The sequence below is a fragment of the Geotrypetes seraphini genome, chromosome 4 (genome assembly GCF_902459505.1).
Source record: "Geotrypetes seraphini chromosome 4, aGeoSer1.1, whole genome shotgun sequence".
Lineage (NCBI taxonomy): Eukaryota > Metazoa > Chordata > Amphibia > Gymnophiona > Dermophiidae > Geotrypetes > Geotrypetes seraphini.
Window position 1 is genome coordinate 142,846,759 of NC_047087.1, and position 17,396 is coordinate 142,864,154.

Sequence of the window (17,396 nt, forward strand, 5' to 3'; positions counted from 1 at the left end):
ACCATCTCTAGATGGTCTGAACATGCACTGGCCCTATGTGCCTGGCAGAGCAGGAAATTTTGCTTTTTTTTTCTTCGCAAGTGCGTGGTTTTAACCCGCTTTAAACCCGTGGGTTAAAACCATGGGCTTGCACTGCGGGGAAGGGCAGGAGAGTCGGGGCAGAGAGCAGGAGACTGGGGCAGAGAGCAGGAGATCGAAGCAGGGCAGAGACCAGGGTGGCAGAAGGCAGGGTAGTCGGAAAGGACCTGAGCGACTGGTCCTCAGCAGACGCTTATTTTTGGATCGGTCAGCCTAGTCGGGGTGTCAGTATTTTTTAGTGAATCGCTGCCTGCCTACATTTGAATGCTGTTCCCCCTCATTTGCATGCGCAGATCGGAAGATGATCGGGACAGAGGTTAGTGAATCGGGTCGGAGGGAAATCGGGTCACTAAGTGGTCAGAACTTGATCGGTGGGCTTAGTGAATCTAGCTCATATTGAGCAGGCCCAACTGCTTAGATCTCAAAAGAGTAGAACTAGAGAGAAGCATCAAGATCGTAGTTGCCTCCCCCAATAATTTCAGTTCCTAAAATGCTCTAGTTGCCGTAGTATGTGAAGCATATGTAGTATGTACTCCAATGCAGTGGTTCAAGAAATTATATTTCCACTGATAAAAATGGTAACTTTGCCTACAGTGTACTGTCATGCTTAGCAAACTGGATTGACTATGTGTTAGGCCATCCTATTACTTGTGATATGTCACAGCAGAATACTATCTTATGGAAGAAATGGCTCATAGAATTATTTTTAACCCAGAGCTTCTGAACTGTCAATTTGGTTCCTAGAGCTATAAAATCTGAATTTTGGAATTAGAACCTGGGTGGGATCTCCACAGACACATTATTCTCTAGTGCCGTTTAGTAAAAGGAGCCCTAAGTTACCCCTCCTTTTACAAAGCTGTGCTGGCAGTTGCTGCTGCAGTAATCGCTCTAAAGTTCATAGGGAATTAATGGACGTCGAAGTGTTTGCCACATGGCAGCCGTTAGTGCAGCTTTGTAAAAGAAGCCCCTATTTTGATTCCAGACAGGCAGACTTTCTTGACCCCTTCTATATAAATTTCTTTAGAATATCTGTTGGATTTCAAAGAATAAAAAAGGACCAAAGAGAAAACCACAGAACCAGGAAGCTGGCAAGTTATTGGAGAAATATATATGCTACAAACGTTGCATATAAATTTGTGATATATACAAAGGGCTCCTTTTACAAAGGTGTGTTAGGGCCTTAACGTGTGGAATAGCGAACGCTAAATTGCTGCGTGCTAGCCGCTACCGCCTCCTTTTAAGCAGGTGGTAGTTTTTCGGCTAGCGTGTGCTAAAAATGTTAGCGCACTTTTGTAAAATGAGCCCAAAATAAATAGAGGGATATAAAAATCAATGTAATATAATGTTTTTAAACTAAGGGCTCCTTTTACTAAGGTGTATTAGCGTTTTTAGCGCGTGCGCTAGCCGAAAAATTACCGCCTGCTTAAAAGGATCTAACACACCTTTGTGAAAGGAGCCCTAAGTATTTGTAAATTCTGAGTTGTTTGAAAGTTTTAGTAAAAAAAAACAATCTAAGTAAGCCTTTCCTAGTCAAAGAGCATTTATTTCAAAACAATATTAATGCATTTGCCTAGAATTTGTTCCAGGTTTTTCAAGAATATAATCAACTTTTTTTTCAAAATGTTTGTATCTTGCAAAACAATACTGTTAAAAAAACAAACAAAAGCTTGATTCATGGTGCTTTAAGAATATACCAAGTTAACCTTTATCCAGTCCAGCTAAACAATAAAGGCAAGGATGTCTTCTGCATTAAAAAAAAAACACATTTAAATAAAGAAATCTGGATTCAGGCATGGAAAACAAAGATTAAATACAAAATTAGGATCATCATGTTGTGAAAATGCAATCAATCTTTCTAGTAAAAAGAAAAATTGTATGTTCTTTGGAATCACATACTGTACTTTTTAAAAAAATAAGTCCCTTTTATTTTCTTTAGTTCAGGTTACTAGTAAGACAAGGTTCTCCTTTCCAAAACAGTAATACACATTCACTTTGTGTGGAAGAGGGATTATTCCAGAAGGTAAGTACAAGAGATTTCTGACCAGCAGGAACTGCATTACCCAGGAAGTACTGATTATATATAATCAATTACTCATGCTGTAATATTTCCCCTGCCCAAAATAAAGACTCAGGGTGTGGTCATTGTTTTAGTATGCAACATGAATTTAATATGCAGAATTCTAGTGCAAATTCTTCTTCCTGCACTTGCAGAAGTGAGTGTAGAAAATTCCTAGACATCTTGGAAGTAACTGAATATAAGCATGAAACATTGATAGCTGCTTCAAGTACAATTTTGCTTTTCTGAAAACCAGTGCTGGCGAGCTGGATTAGTCCGCAGTTTAACAGCATTTTAAAAAAGAGGGGGGTCGTAGAATATTTTCTTTAGTATAAAATTTGGCCTTGGCTGTTTGTGTGAATGCATGAAAGAACATGAAGTCTGCTCCTCCCCCAGGGCTGTTTTAAAATTAAGTTCATGATGTGGCTCCACCAATGTCATGAAATGTGAGCAATCTGTCGAACACGAGTCATTATTTCTTGTCGACATAATGGGCAGGTCTCCAACTGCAAGGCACACTCCATACACAGGTCACTGAGGAAAGAGAACACTCAAAAGTGACAACTGACAGCAGTACTGAAACTCATTGTATAATTAAAATCTCTAGCAATGAGAACCACCAGTGTTTTGAGGCAGTCAAATGCATACAGTAAAATAGGCAAATTTTTATTTCTCTATGGTCAAAAACTAATACTAATTAATTTAACACAGGGGTTCTCATTCCAGTCCTTGGGACACACCAAGTTAATCTAGTTTTTAAGATATCCACAATGAATATGCATGAGATAGGTTTGTGTACAATGGAGGCAGTGCATGCAAATTTATTACATTTATTACATTGTGGGTATCATGAAAATCTGACTGGCTGTGTGTGTCCTGAGGACCTGGTTGAGAACCTCTGACCTAACACCAAGCAAATGTCCTGAAATCTTTACTCCCTGATAGTTAGTCATACCCCTTGATTAGCTCCCTTCAAAATCATGCAAAGGATGAATACATTATGAACAGTTGAAGAGTGGAAAGTAGATTTTATAAAAACAGACTATGGTGTCAGCTTAGGGGAATGTTGCACTGTCATCTCAAGCAATGGCTCTGAAACCTGTCCTGTAAGACCACCAGCCAGTTTCATTAGGAATCTCCTGAAAACCTAACAGATTTGGATACCTGTCACCTCCATTATACGCAAATCTCTTTCAGGCATATTCATTAGGAATATCTTGAAAACTCAACTGGCTGGTGATCCCTCAGGACAGGTTTCAGAACCGCTGATCTAAGTTCAAGCCTTAGGTCAAGCTTCTAATTTTCAAGTCAGTTGGGGATACTGTAAATGAAAATGCACAGGTGGAAGGGTATAAAATAGACTGTTGTGAATAAAGGCTCAAAGCATTATAACCCAAGAGAGGGCAAGTTCTTAAGCAACTGGGAGTTGAAATAAGTAGGAGCAGTCACCTCAGGTGGCAAAAGTAATCTCAAAACACCCTTGCAGCTGTGGCTTCACTTGGCTCCCAGCCTAGACTCCTGGTCCAGTATCCCTCTTCCCCTCTGCCACTGTTCACGAGACCTGTGGCACTGCAAAAAAAATCTTGAAAAGAGGTGGGGTAGGGGGCAATTATGGTTCTGCTAGTCCCACCTTCTCTACTGTAGACTTACTATTTCTGAGGGGAAAAGCCATCAGTGTGCACAAAGACTGAAAGGTCCAAAGCATTTTTTATGCTGCTGCCACAAGTCCAAGTCACAGTAGCAGAAGTTGTTGGGGTGGAGGGCCACGGAAAGGGGTGTATATGTGTTTACATAGGCAAACAGGTGAAACGCTGGGGTGGGGGCAGAGATTAGATGATGATTCTGGACATGGGGGAAGGAGGAAGCAGGAAACATTAGGACAACCACAAGAAAAGGTTAATGTGTGGGGGGGAGGGGGGAGATGATGGTCCAGATGAAATTGAATGCTGCTAAGACCAAACTTTTATGGATCGGTCCAAAGTTAGATTCTCTTCCCTCAGATGTGACCTTAGACTCAGGAGAATCTCTGAAAATTGAGTTTTCCTCGCTAACATTGGGTATTGTTATTGATTCATCTCTTATTTTTAAGAATCAGCTAAATTCTCTTGTTAAAAAGTGTTTCTTTAGCCTCCGTATCCTGAGAAGAGTGAGAGCGCTCTTTCATCAGCAACACTTCTCTGCATTGGTTCAGTCAATTATCTTGTCAAGGTTGGATTATTGCAACTCAATGTACCTGGGTCTCTCAAAGGTCAGTCTGCAGAGACTTCAAATGATACAGAGTACCGCTGCCAAGCTCATCTTTGATAAGAGTAAATTCTATCACGGAACCCCATTGCTAAAGGAATTACATTGGCTTCCAGTGTATCTTAGAATTCAATTTAAGTGCATTTGTATTGCATTTAAAATTTACTTTGGCATTTTTATTACTTTGGTTCCTTTAGATTGGAATGTACACAGATCTCATCTCGCTAGGAGTTCAAATAAATTAAAACTTACATTTCCTTCCCTTAGGGGTAAAAATAGAACTTTCAAGAGATTCAGCCACTCTCTTATTTTCAAACTAACAGCTCTGGAATGAGCTACCGCTTTTACTTAGAAGTCTAGGCCCCTTCATTTTATTTTGGAAAGCTCTGAAAACTTTCTTGTTTACTAAACACTTTGGAAACTAAGGGGTCCTTTTACAAAGCCACGCTAGCGGTTTTAGCACACACACTGGATTAGCGCGCACTAGCCGGAAATCTACCGCCTGCTCAAAAGGAGGCGGTAGCGGCTAGCGCGTGCAGCAATTTAGCGTGCGCTATTCCGCGTGTTAAGGCCCTAGCGTGGCTTTGTAAAAGGAGCCCTAAGCCATTCTAGATTATATTCTTCTTCTATATTTATGTAATATACTGTACTTACATTATTGTAAACCGAGTCAAGCACCTTTTTGGCTGAAGACTCGGTCTATAAAATTAAGGTTTAGTTCAGTTTTAGTTTAGAGAGTCCTAGGCTATATAGTTAAACTACTATTAAGAATGTCCTTTTTTAATATGGTTTTTATTTTCTTAGGAAATCCATCTTGTCAGTATTCTGAATGAGGGGACTCCCTCCCCCCCCGCTCCCTTTAAATGTTTTCCCCTTTTGAGTGTCTTGGGGGAGGCCTCAGGCAGCAGATTGCTTTGTGAAATCACAGCACAAGTGTTTTTCCAACCATATGATGAAAAGCATCAATAGATTATGTTAATATACTATAAAAAAATATTAGCACAAAATAGAGAAGTAACAAGATATGTACCTAAAAATGTCAAATGAGGTAATTTTTTTAGATTTTGGATAATCTACTTACCATTACTACTTTATTGGGACAGTTAAAATGCCAAGTTCTTCTTAAAGCAAGGCAGTTTTGTGTGCAGAACCTGAGCTATTTTACGAATACTTGGGGACTATGGTTCATTTTTATCAAGCAACAGAAAAGGTACGAGGTACTCAGTACCCTTGAGTACACATCAAAAAAAGCCCTGAATATGCAATAAGTAAGCATACCTGTGTCCACAAGGCCTGAGTTCGGTGTCTGCTACCTCATCACAGCAAAGTGTGCAGCAGTTCTCTCGGATACTCACTTGCTTCAACAAAGCTAGACGCCTGTGCCTAAAAGAGAAATAATGTAACACCATGATAAACTACTGAAATAAGGGATTGTACAAACATACCAAATTATCTCAAAATAAAACTTTTTTCACTTTACATGCATTGGGACAGACAGCTGCTATATGTTCTCCCATAGTTACAGAAAAAACATTTAATATATCTTGCTCAAAGGGCCAAAATGAAATAAAACTTTAACACATGGGATTATACAAGAAAATATCATTGTCTCATCATAACAAAAACAGAAGTATACAATTTCATAAAACATAAAAATATAAAGCAAACTAAGGGGGGAATTCAACAAAGGGTGCTATGTATGTTAGCACAAACTATAACCACTGAAGATGCCCATTATATTTCTATGAGCATCTTTAGAGATCAGCGCGTGCTAACACCCTTTCATGAATTCCCTCCTAAATATACTTTCTAGAAAGGAAAAGCAACATGCCAAACCTCAGAAAAAAAGAATTGTCAGAGCATTAGTGGCAACATAAAATCACAGAACCATAATAATGTGAAAAATTTCAGAGCCATTTCCTAAAATACAGCAAATATTTTTTGCATGTACTGCACAATTAGTCATACTCATGCCTGCATTAACCCGCTAGCCTAGCATTTTTACTGCACTAGTTGGTTTTGTTATGCAGGAACTATTAGCAGATGTCATGTTAACTGCACTAGCAGTTCAATGCAGATTAGTAAAAGGGCCTCTGCCTGAACTAAGGGTAAAATGAAATACAAGTGAACAAAATAATATTTATTTAAAGCGTCAGAGAGTTCAATCATGGATGGGGTAAGTTAAAAAGAAATCCACAAAACTAGTCCTGAGATATAAAAATGTTATTTCCTGGCCTGCTCCTGCAGGACTACTGTCTCAGCAAAGCAGCATACACTGTCTCCCCAGTTCCCATTAGGCCAGCCTGCTTCTAGCTGGGTTAAAGATAGCAAGACAGATAAACTACACATGTCTCTAACACAAGAGATGCTGGGCATAGGTCAAAAATACATGTAGTCAATTTCATCTTATTAAGATTAAAATGGATATCAGCTGGGGAAACTCCTGTACAACCTAACCGACAAGCTGTCTGGTAAAAACTTATATCCAGTTCCCCCATCAATATACTTTCAGCCTCATGTACCAACAATTATTTATTTTCCAACACCAAATCCAAGAAATTAAACAGCTTTAACCCTACCTAAAAAAAGCCATCATTGCAAATATTTTAGAACACCAGTATACCTTTATGAACCTAATCACCAGTTCTGCTGCACTGTTCTCAAATTATAGGCCAGGCCCACCTAAGCTTTGCAACAAAATGCTTCAAACAACATTAGGCCAGTCTTTACATTACTGTAACATGCTGCCTAAAAAAATCAACAAGCACTGTATAAACATTCAAAGATAATAATTACCTTGGCAAAATGACTTTTTCATCAGGTGTCAGGAAGGCGTAATCATTAAAAGTACTAAATTTAATAGCAGGTGGGTACTTAAAAGGTTTTGCTCCAAAATTAAACTCACATTGTTGATAGGACATAAAACTTGCTGCAGCAAAAAAGCCAGATCTAGAAAAAAAGCAAAATAGAAAAATCAGACATCACCACTACCACAATGAAATGCAAAATCAAATATATTTAACCTGCTGTACACTCTGGTCTACCACTTAGGACCGACTCTGACTTCAATCACCACATGCTACTTGGGCCCGGATGCACTAAAATTGTCGTTAAAATCCTGGGTCGCTGTGGGGCTGACAAATTGACCAATGTGAAAATGGCGATCGATGTTCAAATGACTTTGTATGCAAATGAGTTTCATGGAGGTCTGCCGTAATCTCATCTGATCAGTCAATGGAAAAGTGACTTTGACACATGCGCAGAGCCGGCAGTGGAAGTCCCAAAGCAACCTCTTGCCCGCTCAGCTGATTGGGGCAGGAAGATTTTTTTTTGATGGGAACAGATTTTGTGCATGTGTTACACACGCACATCTGTCTTCATTAAAAAAAAAGGAAGTCATCCCAGCCCCCCTGACAACAACCCCCAAAACAAAAAGAGAGACACAAGAGGGATGCCCACTCCCTTCTGCCTCAGAAACCCAGACTCCCCCCCCCCCGTGAAGATCGTCAGCAGGGTGGACATTCCCTTCTTCCTTGACCACCTAGACTCTGCATACTCCTGCCTTTCCCCTCTCCCAGCAAAGATTGTCAGCAGGAAGGATGCCCATTCTCTCCTGCCACCCGGACCCCCCACACTGTGCCCCCCTCCCTGTGAAGAATGCAGCCACCTTGATCCATCCCCCCCAAAGATCATCAGGAGAGATGCCCACTACCTCCTGTCACGGCCACTTGGACCCCTCCCCTTCGTCCCACCCCCGTATCTTGTACAGAAGAAGACAGCAGGAGAGTAGCCCAGGCCCTCCTGCCGATAGGCCTGCCTCTTCAAAATAGTGGGCCTTCCCCTTCCCACTGCATCCTGGGATGTACCAGGAAGGGCCTAAGTTCCTGATTGGCTCAAATGCCTAAGGCCCTTCCTAATCAGAACCTTAGGCCCTTGCCCTGTCTTCTTCTGTACAAGGTAGAGGAGCAGGGCGGGAACTGTGTGTGTGTTTTGGAGGGGGGTATCTGGGTGGCCAAGGCAGGAGAGTGTGGCATCCCTCATGTGAATCTTCACGGGGGGAGGGAAGGGTTGGGAGGTCTGGGGATCCATGGCTGACAAGAGGGGCATGCATAAAATGTGCCTTTAACACACCGGTATATGGCAGACCTGTCGATAATTTTGGGTCATTAGAAGTTGGTGCTAAGGTCCTGAAGAGCGTCTTGCAAAATGGGGTGGGCAGACCTCACGTGGCGTCAGAGACTTTATAGAAGAAAAGGTGGTTGATTTTGCTAAACAAAATCCTAGCGTTGTGGTATATGTACCACCACAGAGATGTGACATTTCCAAACTGACAGCAGAATACTTGAATGGAAACATGAAGGAAGAGGCTATTAACAGTAAAACTGCAGATGAAATTATGGAAGTTGTTAAAAAAATGGTGAATCAGTCTGGCCTTGACATTATCCATATTCGTAAATCATATCATATAGATAGTCCCAGCATTTAGGGCCAGTGGCACCCATTCATCAACAAGCCAACTTCTTTGACATTAAAGAGCTTTGAGAAAGTTAATCAAGGGATGGAAGCAAACCATAAATAAAATAAGAGGAAATATTTTGCAAATAAAAAAAAAGAAGTTCGCGCTAAGTTTTGTGCATGCCTAAGCGATGTTAGGGCATCAGTCGGAGTGCTCATTTTAATATTAATGAGCTCATTTGCATAGCAGAGTCGGAGGCTGCAACAAATGTGTCAGTCAGTAAATTACTTTGATGCTAAACCTGTTCAAACTGGTTTAGTGATGATCATTAACTGCATGGTGAGTTTAGTGTATCCGGGCCTTGGTCCCAACCTCACCTTCCTCCCAAAACTGAAGTTGCTTGGGTCCAATCTCTCTTCCCTTCCATCCAATGCTTCTAGGGACTCAAGCTGTGCCAACAACAACAAAAAAAAATGAAAGCTAGAAGAATAGTGTGGAGTACAGCAGGAGGGAAGGAAGAAAACCCGACTGTGAAAAAGGAAGTGTAATCTTTGGCCTCCTATGATACCCTATGGCTGGTTATATGCACAGAAGGCAGGCCAGAACAACACTGATAGATAAAAAAAGGGTAAACAGGACAAATAGAAATTTCCCTTTTATCAGTATATTCAAGGTTCTGGGACACTGATCCCCAGAGCTATATGTATAGAGGTCACCAGCTGCTTAGAGAAATTCTTTGCTAGCTCTCACAAACCTATTAACCAGAAAGAGAAGATGTTTTTCCCTACTCCAAACTGCTCACTTTGGATCTTCTCACGCCAACTGCAGTTCTGTCTCTTTCTATACTATTCTAAAGCTGGAAAAAAAACTGAATCTTTCCAAAGAGCCTATAGTAGCTCTCTGCTCTTGGAAGTGGAAGAAGTTCACACAGTGTGCATGACAGCCTCCTTTTGCCATGACATCAGAGGCAATAGCAGCTCCCTGTACTTTGAAATCTCTGAGTCAGGCCCAGATTCTCAAAACGTTGCGTTAAAAACCAACGGGCCGCTGTTGCAGCTGTTATAGTAGCAATTTTTAAAAAGTGAGTCATTCTCCAAAAAACATTCATGCAAATGAGGTTGGCAGGCCTCTCCCCAGTGCAATCCAAGGTGCAGCGGGGAGGGGAAGGCCCACCGTTTTGAAGAGGTGGACCTGCTGGCCGGAGGGAGTAGGTACCCCTCCAGCCATCCATCTAAGTAAGGTAAGGGGGAGAGAGTGGGGGTAGTTGGAGGCACAAGGGGGGGGGGTTTGCATGGCAACAGGAGAGTGTGTGTATCTCTCCAGCTGCTGAGGGGGTGTTGGGGGTATGTTGCTTGGCAGCAGGAGTGGGCATCTCTCCTGCTGCCGGGGAGGGGGGGGAGGGGTGTTGTTTGTGACAGGAGAGAAGGGGCATCTCTTCCATAGCTGAGGTGGTTGGGGTGTGTGTTGCGTGGCGGTGGGAGGGGAGATGCAATATCGGCTTTTAACAAGCATGCATAAGACATGCCTTTTCTCCCACATAAACTACTATAAATCATAAGACACGGCTATAATACATGCTCAAGAAGCGTGCTTTTTACCACTCCCACTAAAAAAAAGATAAAAGACTATAATTGATGAGTATCATAATTTTTATTGTTTTTTCATTAGCCACATCAAAACACATGTCACTAGATGCACTTTTAACAGTGCTGGCACTGTCCCGGCACCCCTGGACCAGTCGCAGATTTTTGTCGCCAAAAGCTGACGCCACTCTTGGAGAATGACTCAGTAATTTTTAAGAATCCACCGGAATGCTCATTTTAATATTCAAGAGCCCATATGGTAGTGTCGGAGACTTCTAGAAAGATCACTAAAGACTGCGCTAAGCCGTTTTGATAATCCAACGTTAAAATGCACGCAGGCTAAACCATCTGGAACCAGTTTAGCGACCACGCACCAGTTTAGCGACCACGCTAAAGGCAACCTTAAGTTTTGAGAATCTGGCCCTCAGTGAATCCCGCCTCCTCACAGAAGCAAAGGATAGCATAGTAGGCTGGTACTGCCATTGAGGCAGAGAATGAAAGGAAACCACTTTGGAAGGAAGGGGAGATGGGAGGAGAGCAGCTGCTATAAGAAAACATGGTGATAGAAGAGTTGCATTCATAGAGAAAGAAGAAAAAAGGCAGACAGAAGGCATTTTAAAAAATCCAGACATACAAAGGCTGTAAAGCTATTTTAGCAAAAATGTATGCATATTAAGCAATTTAACTATATCCTCTATAATAAAACCCTAAGCGCGCATGCGCATTAACAACGGCGTGATCCCTGCTTCTGTGATTTGTGCCTCCGTGGCCATGTTCGATTTGCGGTGCGTGTGGCGGTTTGCAGCGCGTGCGGCACTTAATGCAGCGGTTTGTCTCCTGTGGTGTGGCGGTGGTGATAGGTGGTGGCGAGAGCAACGGCAGGAGGGTGTCCTTCGGCCTGGACGAGGCGGACAGGGTGCGGGTGCTGCGAGGCATCCGGCTGTCAGAAGAGGTGTTTAGTCGAATGAATGAGTCCTCCCATGATGGTAAGAATTACAGGATGTACGAAGAGAGACTGAACAAATTGCAGCTCTACACTCTTGAGGAACGTAGGGAGAGGGGAGACATGATCGAAACATTTAAGTACCTCACGGGACGTGTCGAAGTGGAAGATGATATTTTCTTTCTCAAGGGACCCTCGGCCACAAGAGGGCACCCACTCAAACTCAGGGGCGGAAAATTTCATGGCGACACCAGAAAGTATTTCTTCACAGAGAGAGTGGTTGATCATTGGAACAAGCTTCCAGTGCAGGTGATCGAGGCAGACAGCGTGCCAGACTTTAAGAATAAATGGGATACCCATGTGGGATCCCTACGAGGGTCAAGATAAGGAAATTGGGTCATTAGGGCATAGACAGGGGGTGGGTAAGCAGAGTGGGCAGACTTGATGGGCTGTAGCCCTTTTCTGCCGTCATCTTCTATGTTTCTTAAATACAGGGAAGTGGAGGGGGAAGGATGGGAGACAGACAGACGGGGACAGAGAGAAAAACAGACAGAAAGAAAGAGAAACAGGGGGTTCAGGGAGAGAGACAGACATAAAGAAAGACAGGGGGCAGGAGAGAGACAGACAGAAAGAAAGACAGACAACACTGGGAGGGAGAGAGATAGAAAGAAAGATAGACAGCGGGAGGGAGAGAGACAAAAAGAAAGAAAGAATGACAGACAGATAGCGGCCAAGGAGAGAGACAGAAAGAAAGAAAGACAGACAGACACAGGGGCCAAGGAGAGAGAGAGACCGAAAGAAACAAAGACAGACAGACAGCAGCCAAGGAGAGAGAGAGACAAAAAGAAAGCGCTACTGCTGGACAGGGGGAGCAGGCAAGGTGTGGTGGTGGACAGCCGAGGAGAGAGAGACAGAAAGACAGCGGCCAAGAAGAGAGAGAAAGAAAGAAAGACAGACACATCTATTCTAGCACCAGTTAATGTAATGGGCTTAAAGACTAGTACCAATATAATCTACTACTGCAAAATCTACCTTAACTGCCACAGAAAATTAGTAAGAAATTCCCCAAAATGAAAACCAGCATTCAACAACAACAATGGAAATGAGAGAGAGGAAGGACCATATATGAAGACAAGAAAGAATGCAAACCAAGAAGCTCACTCATGAGAGAAGCAAAAGCAGGTTACCAAAGCAAAAGCTCTGGGTGTGCAGAAAAAAAGAGACAACTCCAAATGATGGAATAAAGAGACAGTAGAAATAGTATTAAGATATAAGAAAAAAGGAAGGAGAAAAAAGAATAAGCACAGAGAAAGGCAGGGCTAAAGAAACAGAAAAATAAGGGAAAAAGAAAGTATGGAGGGGAAGGCAGAAGAGTAGCCTAATGGTTTAGAGCAGAGGACTTTGATTCTAGGGAACTGGGTTCAATTCCCACTGCAGCTCTTTATGATCCTGAGCAAGTCACTTATCACTCCATTGCCCCAGGTACAAAAACAGATTGTGAGACCACCAGGGACAGAGAAAGTACTTGCATATAATAGATGCGCTATAGATTAGTAGCATCTTGACTGATAAGTGGTATATTGTCGACAGTATCAACTTATCATCCCTATCATGTTTGGCTGCCTTTATGGTTGACATGGTGACTTCACAATCAGCATTTAAAAATCAGTGACCTGGGCCTATAAAGAGTGGTGGATGGGGCGACAGTCACCTTGTCAAGCAGACTGGATAGACCATGAGGTTCTTTTTTCTGCCATCATCTACTGTGGTACTGTGTGATGTAACAATGAACAAAAAAGCAGTGATGGGAGGGAAAGTAATAATCCCCACTCCTCCAAAAAAACCTGCAAACTTTCTGCACCTAAAACATTCAGCAACTCTAACCTTGTCCCCTCTCATATATTACTTTGCAAAGTGCAATTTCCAAAATCCCATGCTTAGCACTATATGCGTACAGAATTTAATGCTATGTTAAAATTATGTTGAAAGGACAGTAAGAAATCTCTGTAACACTGGGGAGCAGGATGGAATACAACCAATGGGCGATTATTTTAAGGGATAGACACCATCTTTTGTTTAATAGATGTGAAAAACAGAAGTTGTGGGAGTCTGGAATAGTAGAGCTTGTGAGCAGTAGGACTGCAGAAGCAACATATGTAGCAGAAAATTCAGCTTTGTTGGGTGATATAAAAATGTTGGAAATTTAGCTGGTCTCTCCTAGCCCGAGTCACAGTACTGTTAAACATTTAGGGTCAGACTTCAGCGTCCGTCAGACTTAGGTACTCAGAGATAGAAAACTTAGGAGACCATGTATTATACAAATTTTATAATAGAGAACAAATTATAACCAGTTGAAATGGGGTAGGCACATTTTTATTAGGCCTATGAAATATGAATGAACAATACATTTTTAGACAAAGTTTGAAAAATCAGAAAATAGTTTGCTGTAAATTAGAGATCAGCATGAACTCTGGTATCTAATTTTGCTTAGAGATTGGCACAACTTCAAAGGATGGAAATATTAACATAGTAGATCAGAATACCATGGATTAAAAGCTATTGTTCAAAACTTAGACTTACATGGCTGAGGAAAAAACTTGTTTCTCTGGAGGAAGATGGTTTCCATTCAAATAGAAAATCATTTGTTTTTTTTGTAGATCTAAGAGAAATCCTACAGTATCTCCTAAACAAAGAACACAAAAGAAATCAAGCATGTGTTCATGATCAGAAACTAATATTAGTGAAGGAATAGGAATCAAGGAAAGCACATATGATCTTAATGAGAAGATAAATACATGATTAGTAAGAAGAAAAAATGCAGATAAAGCATTGTAGACTTCAAAGTAGTTGATTTTGAAAATGGAAGCATGATTTCAGTTTGCTGCAGAAATGCAGAATTATTAGATTGTTGCACCTTGTACAGAGTCATAATACTTTTCTAGATTACATTCATTAGCTAGTTCTGTGTGTTGTGGTCTTGTTGTTTAGGGCATTGCTTTTAAGAGAAAAAATCTGAAACTGCTTTGAGTACAGATACTTACTTATCTCTTACAATTAGAGGATGACATGGGGACAAATTTGTTCCCGTCCCTTTGGGATCTCTCTCCATCCCTAACCTGTCTCCGTGAGTCTAACAATGTCCCATCCCTGCAAACTCAAGTGTTCAAGGCTCATGCAGATGAGGACAGAACTTGCAGGGATGGGGCAGGGACAGGGACAGAACTTATGGGGACAGGATGGGAATGGAGATAGATCCCACAGGGACAAATTTGTTCCTGTGTCATTCGCTACCCGCGTGTGGCTCGATCTTCTGATGTATATCATTTACCTCAAAAAAATGACAGCTCTATAACCAGTTAACTTTTTTAGCTTCTCCGTTGCCATGTTTTCAGGGCCAGCATAACCCAGTAAGAGTATTGTGCATGGTTGGGAAGGTGGTGGTGGTAGGGTGGGGTATGATGTTTGTGGGTGCCAAAAGCTGCTGTGACTGCTTTTATCTGTTGATTCAGCTCTGAGGAGTGGTAGGAGGGGCTTTAGAATACAGGGCCCAGGCCAACCCTCCTCTCCCTTCTGCTGCCATCACCACTACTCTGTCTTCAAGCCCACAGCAGCTCATGAAATTCCTGCTGGTGCCTTCCCTCTGATAAATTCTGTGCATTGTTAAGAGAAGGCAGGACCAGCAGGGTCTTTGCGAAACAAATAGGCTCAAAGCCTCCCTGGTGCTTTGCTCATTTCTGCTATAGGCTAGAAGGCATGGCAGTGGCAGCAGGAGGGAGAGGAGATTTGAAGGGAAATGCTAAATTGGGGGTGGGTGGGGGGAAGAGGAATGGAGATAGGTAGTGATATTGAGAGGTGTACGAAGGAATGGAGGGAAGGGAAAAGAGGGAAGGAGCGGAAGAGGAAAAAAAATGAGACATCTTGCACTAGATGGGGAAGGCAGCACCAGAAGCCCTAGCACAGACTCCACATGTTTTTTGGGGAAAAAAACAGATTTTGAAGCATCAAATATATAAAATTTCATCTACTGAGAAATTCACCTAATTACTCAAAGGTAAAACAGATCAATAATATTTACCTACAATACCATGGCCAGATCTAGTATCATCTGATATAATATACAGGGTGCCCACAAAAACACTCTTTGATTTTAAATGGTTACAAATCCAAAATTTATTGCAATATTCTTTCACCTTTGAGGCTACAGTTTCATCAACTCACAAAGTTACATATGGTATCTGTCGATTACATACACTCAATGTGTGCCCCACCTATTACTCGGCAAACATTGATGTGATTATCAAGCTTGGACCAGACTCTCCGAAGCATATCCGGCATCATCGCATCTATAGCTTCAGTTGTGGGTAGTGGAGGTATGTACCCCCAAAAGAAAAAGTCACAAACAGTATTGTCCAGTGATCTCGGGAGTCACTTGAGGAACACCTGGTCATTTTGTCGTGTTGCATTGTCTGAAGGTTGTAACTTCTGCACCAATTGCAGCTTATAAGGGTAAAAGTGCAAGCAACTGTGTAAGATCTTGCCAACCGTGTTTTTTGTGACTTGTATTTGCTGTCATTTATAAATATATTGCAATAGGTTTTGATTTTGTAACCATTTAAAATCAAGGAGTGGCTGGGTGGTCAGATGGGTTTAAAAAAAAAAAAAAAATTTAGCTGCAGTTTGCTTGTTTAGTTAACAGCAGGAGGATCCTAAGTGGTTGTGTCTTTTTCTTTCCAGGCCTATCAGACACAAAGGCCTTGGGATATTGGTTGCTTCCTTTCTGCTGATACTATTTGGGGTTGTTGGGGAGACGGGATGGTACTGGGGGAATTGGGGGAGGGGGTTCATGTACTTTTGAAGATGATACCGATTTTCAGTGTTCACAGCTTTGTCTAATTTCTTTGTTTACTTGTTGCTTGTTATTTCTGGTTGTATTCATTTTCATCAATAAAAAAGATTTACACTAAAATCAAGGAGTGTTTTTGTGGGTACCCTGTACAATCTCTTTCATTATTTCATTGGGTCTATTATGTAGTTTTTCTCTGAATGCTGTAATTTCTTGCCTGCAATGCCAAATTTGTTATGTTTAACAACAAAAACACCTTCATAATTAGGGAAGGAAAAAAATAAATTGAACAATTTAAACAGTGAGTGAATCCATTTCAATAATTTGGAGAGTTTTGACAGTCTTAGATTTATTAAAACATAAGAACATAAGAACATAAGCAATGCCTCTGCTGGGTCAGACCTGAGGTCCATCGCGCCCAGCAGTCCGCTCACGCGGCGGCCCAACAGGTCCAAGACCTGTGTAGTAAACCTCTATCTATACCCTTCTATCCCCTTTTCCAGCAGGAAATTGTCCAATCCTTTCTTAAACCCCGATACTGTTCCCTGCCCTATAACGTCCTCTGGAAGCGCGTTCCAGGTGTCGACCACACGTTGGGTAAAGAAGAACTTCCTAGCATTCGTTTTGAATCTGTCCCCTTTCAACTTTTCCGAATGCCCTCTTGTTTTTTTATTTTCTGAAAGTTTGAAGAATCTGTCCCTCTCTACTCTCTCTATGCCTTTCATAATCAAAAGACCCGATATGAGCTGTGTTGTTTAGATTGTACGCTCATTTGAGCAGGTACTGTCTCCTTTGTGATTCTGTAGAGCGCTGCATATATCTTTAGTAAGTAGAATTAGGGCTCCTTTTATCAAGGTGCGCTATGGGGGTTAGCGCGTCGGACATTTCATCACGCGCTAACCCCTGCGGCACACCAAAAAACTAACGCCTCGTCAATGGAGGTATATAAGAATAAAATTATTATTATTATTATTATAGTGTGGCAGGCGGTTGAATGCACGGTATTCCATGCGTTAATCGCCTACCGCACTTGACAAAAGGAGCCCTTAGTCTTTATTGCATGACTCTTTTTCCAAAATGGTTGTTTGTGCTCCAGACCCTACTTATCTTGGTATTGAAAAAAAGACTGATGATCTTGAGGAGAATGTTGGCAAAATTTTGCTGGGGTGACAAAAAAGTCTAAACTTGTTTTT

At 41.7% G+C, this 17,396-nt stretch overlaps 1 protein-coding gene across 10 annotated transcripts in view; it reads right to left on the bottom strand.

Annotated features, from left to right (window-relative positions):
• Positions 1-354: 354 nt before the first annotated feature.
• The window catches only part of RSPRY1 (ring finger and SPRY domain containing 1), a 351,216-nt gene continuing 334,174 nt past the window's right edge, over positions 355-17,396 (bottom strand). For 6 of the 10 annotated variants that reach the window (XM_033940896.1, XM_033940893.1, XM_033940890.1 and 3 more), the window contains 4 exons: positions 13,941-14,043; positions 7,175-7,327; positions 5,657-5,761; positions 1,456-2,668 (listed from right to left, as the gene is read on the bottom strand). In XM_033940896.1, the coding sequence (XP_033796787.1) occupies positions 2,572-2,668; positions 5,657-5,761; positions 7,175-7,327; positions 13,941-14,043 (458 nt within the window). In that variant the 3' untranslated portion in view covers positions 1,456-2,571. Of the gene's footprint in view, positions 2,669-5,656; positions 5,762-7,174; positions 7,328-13,940; positions 14,044-17,396 lie in introns of all 10 variants that reach the window. The other 4 variants (XM_033940897.1, XM_033940899.1, XM_033940898.1 and 1 more) reach the window with 4 other exon arrangements.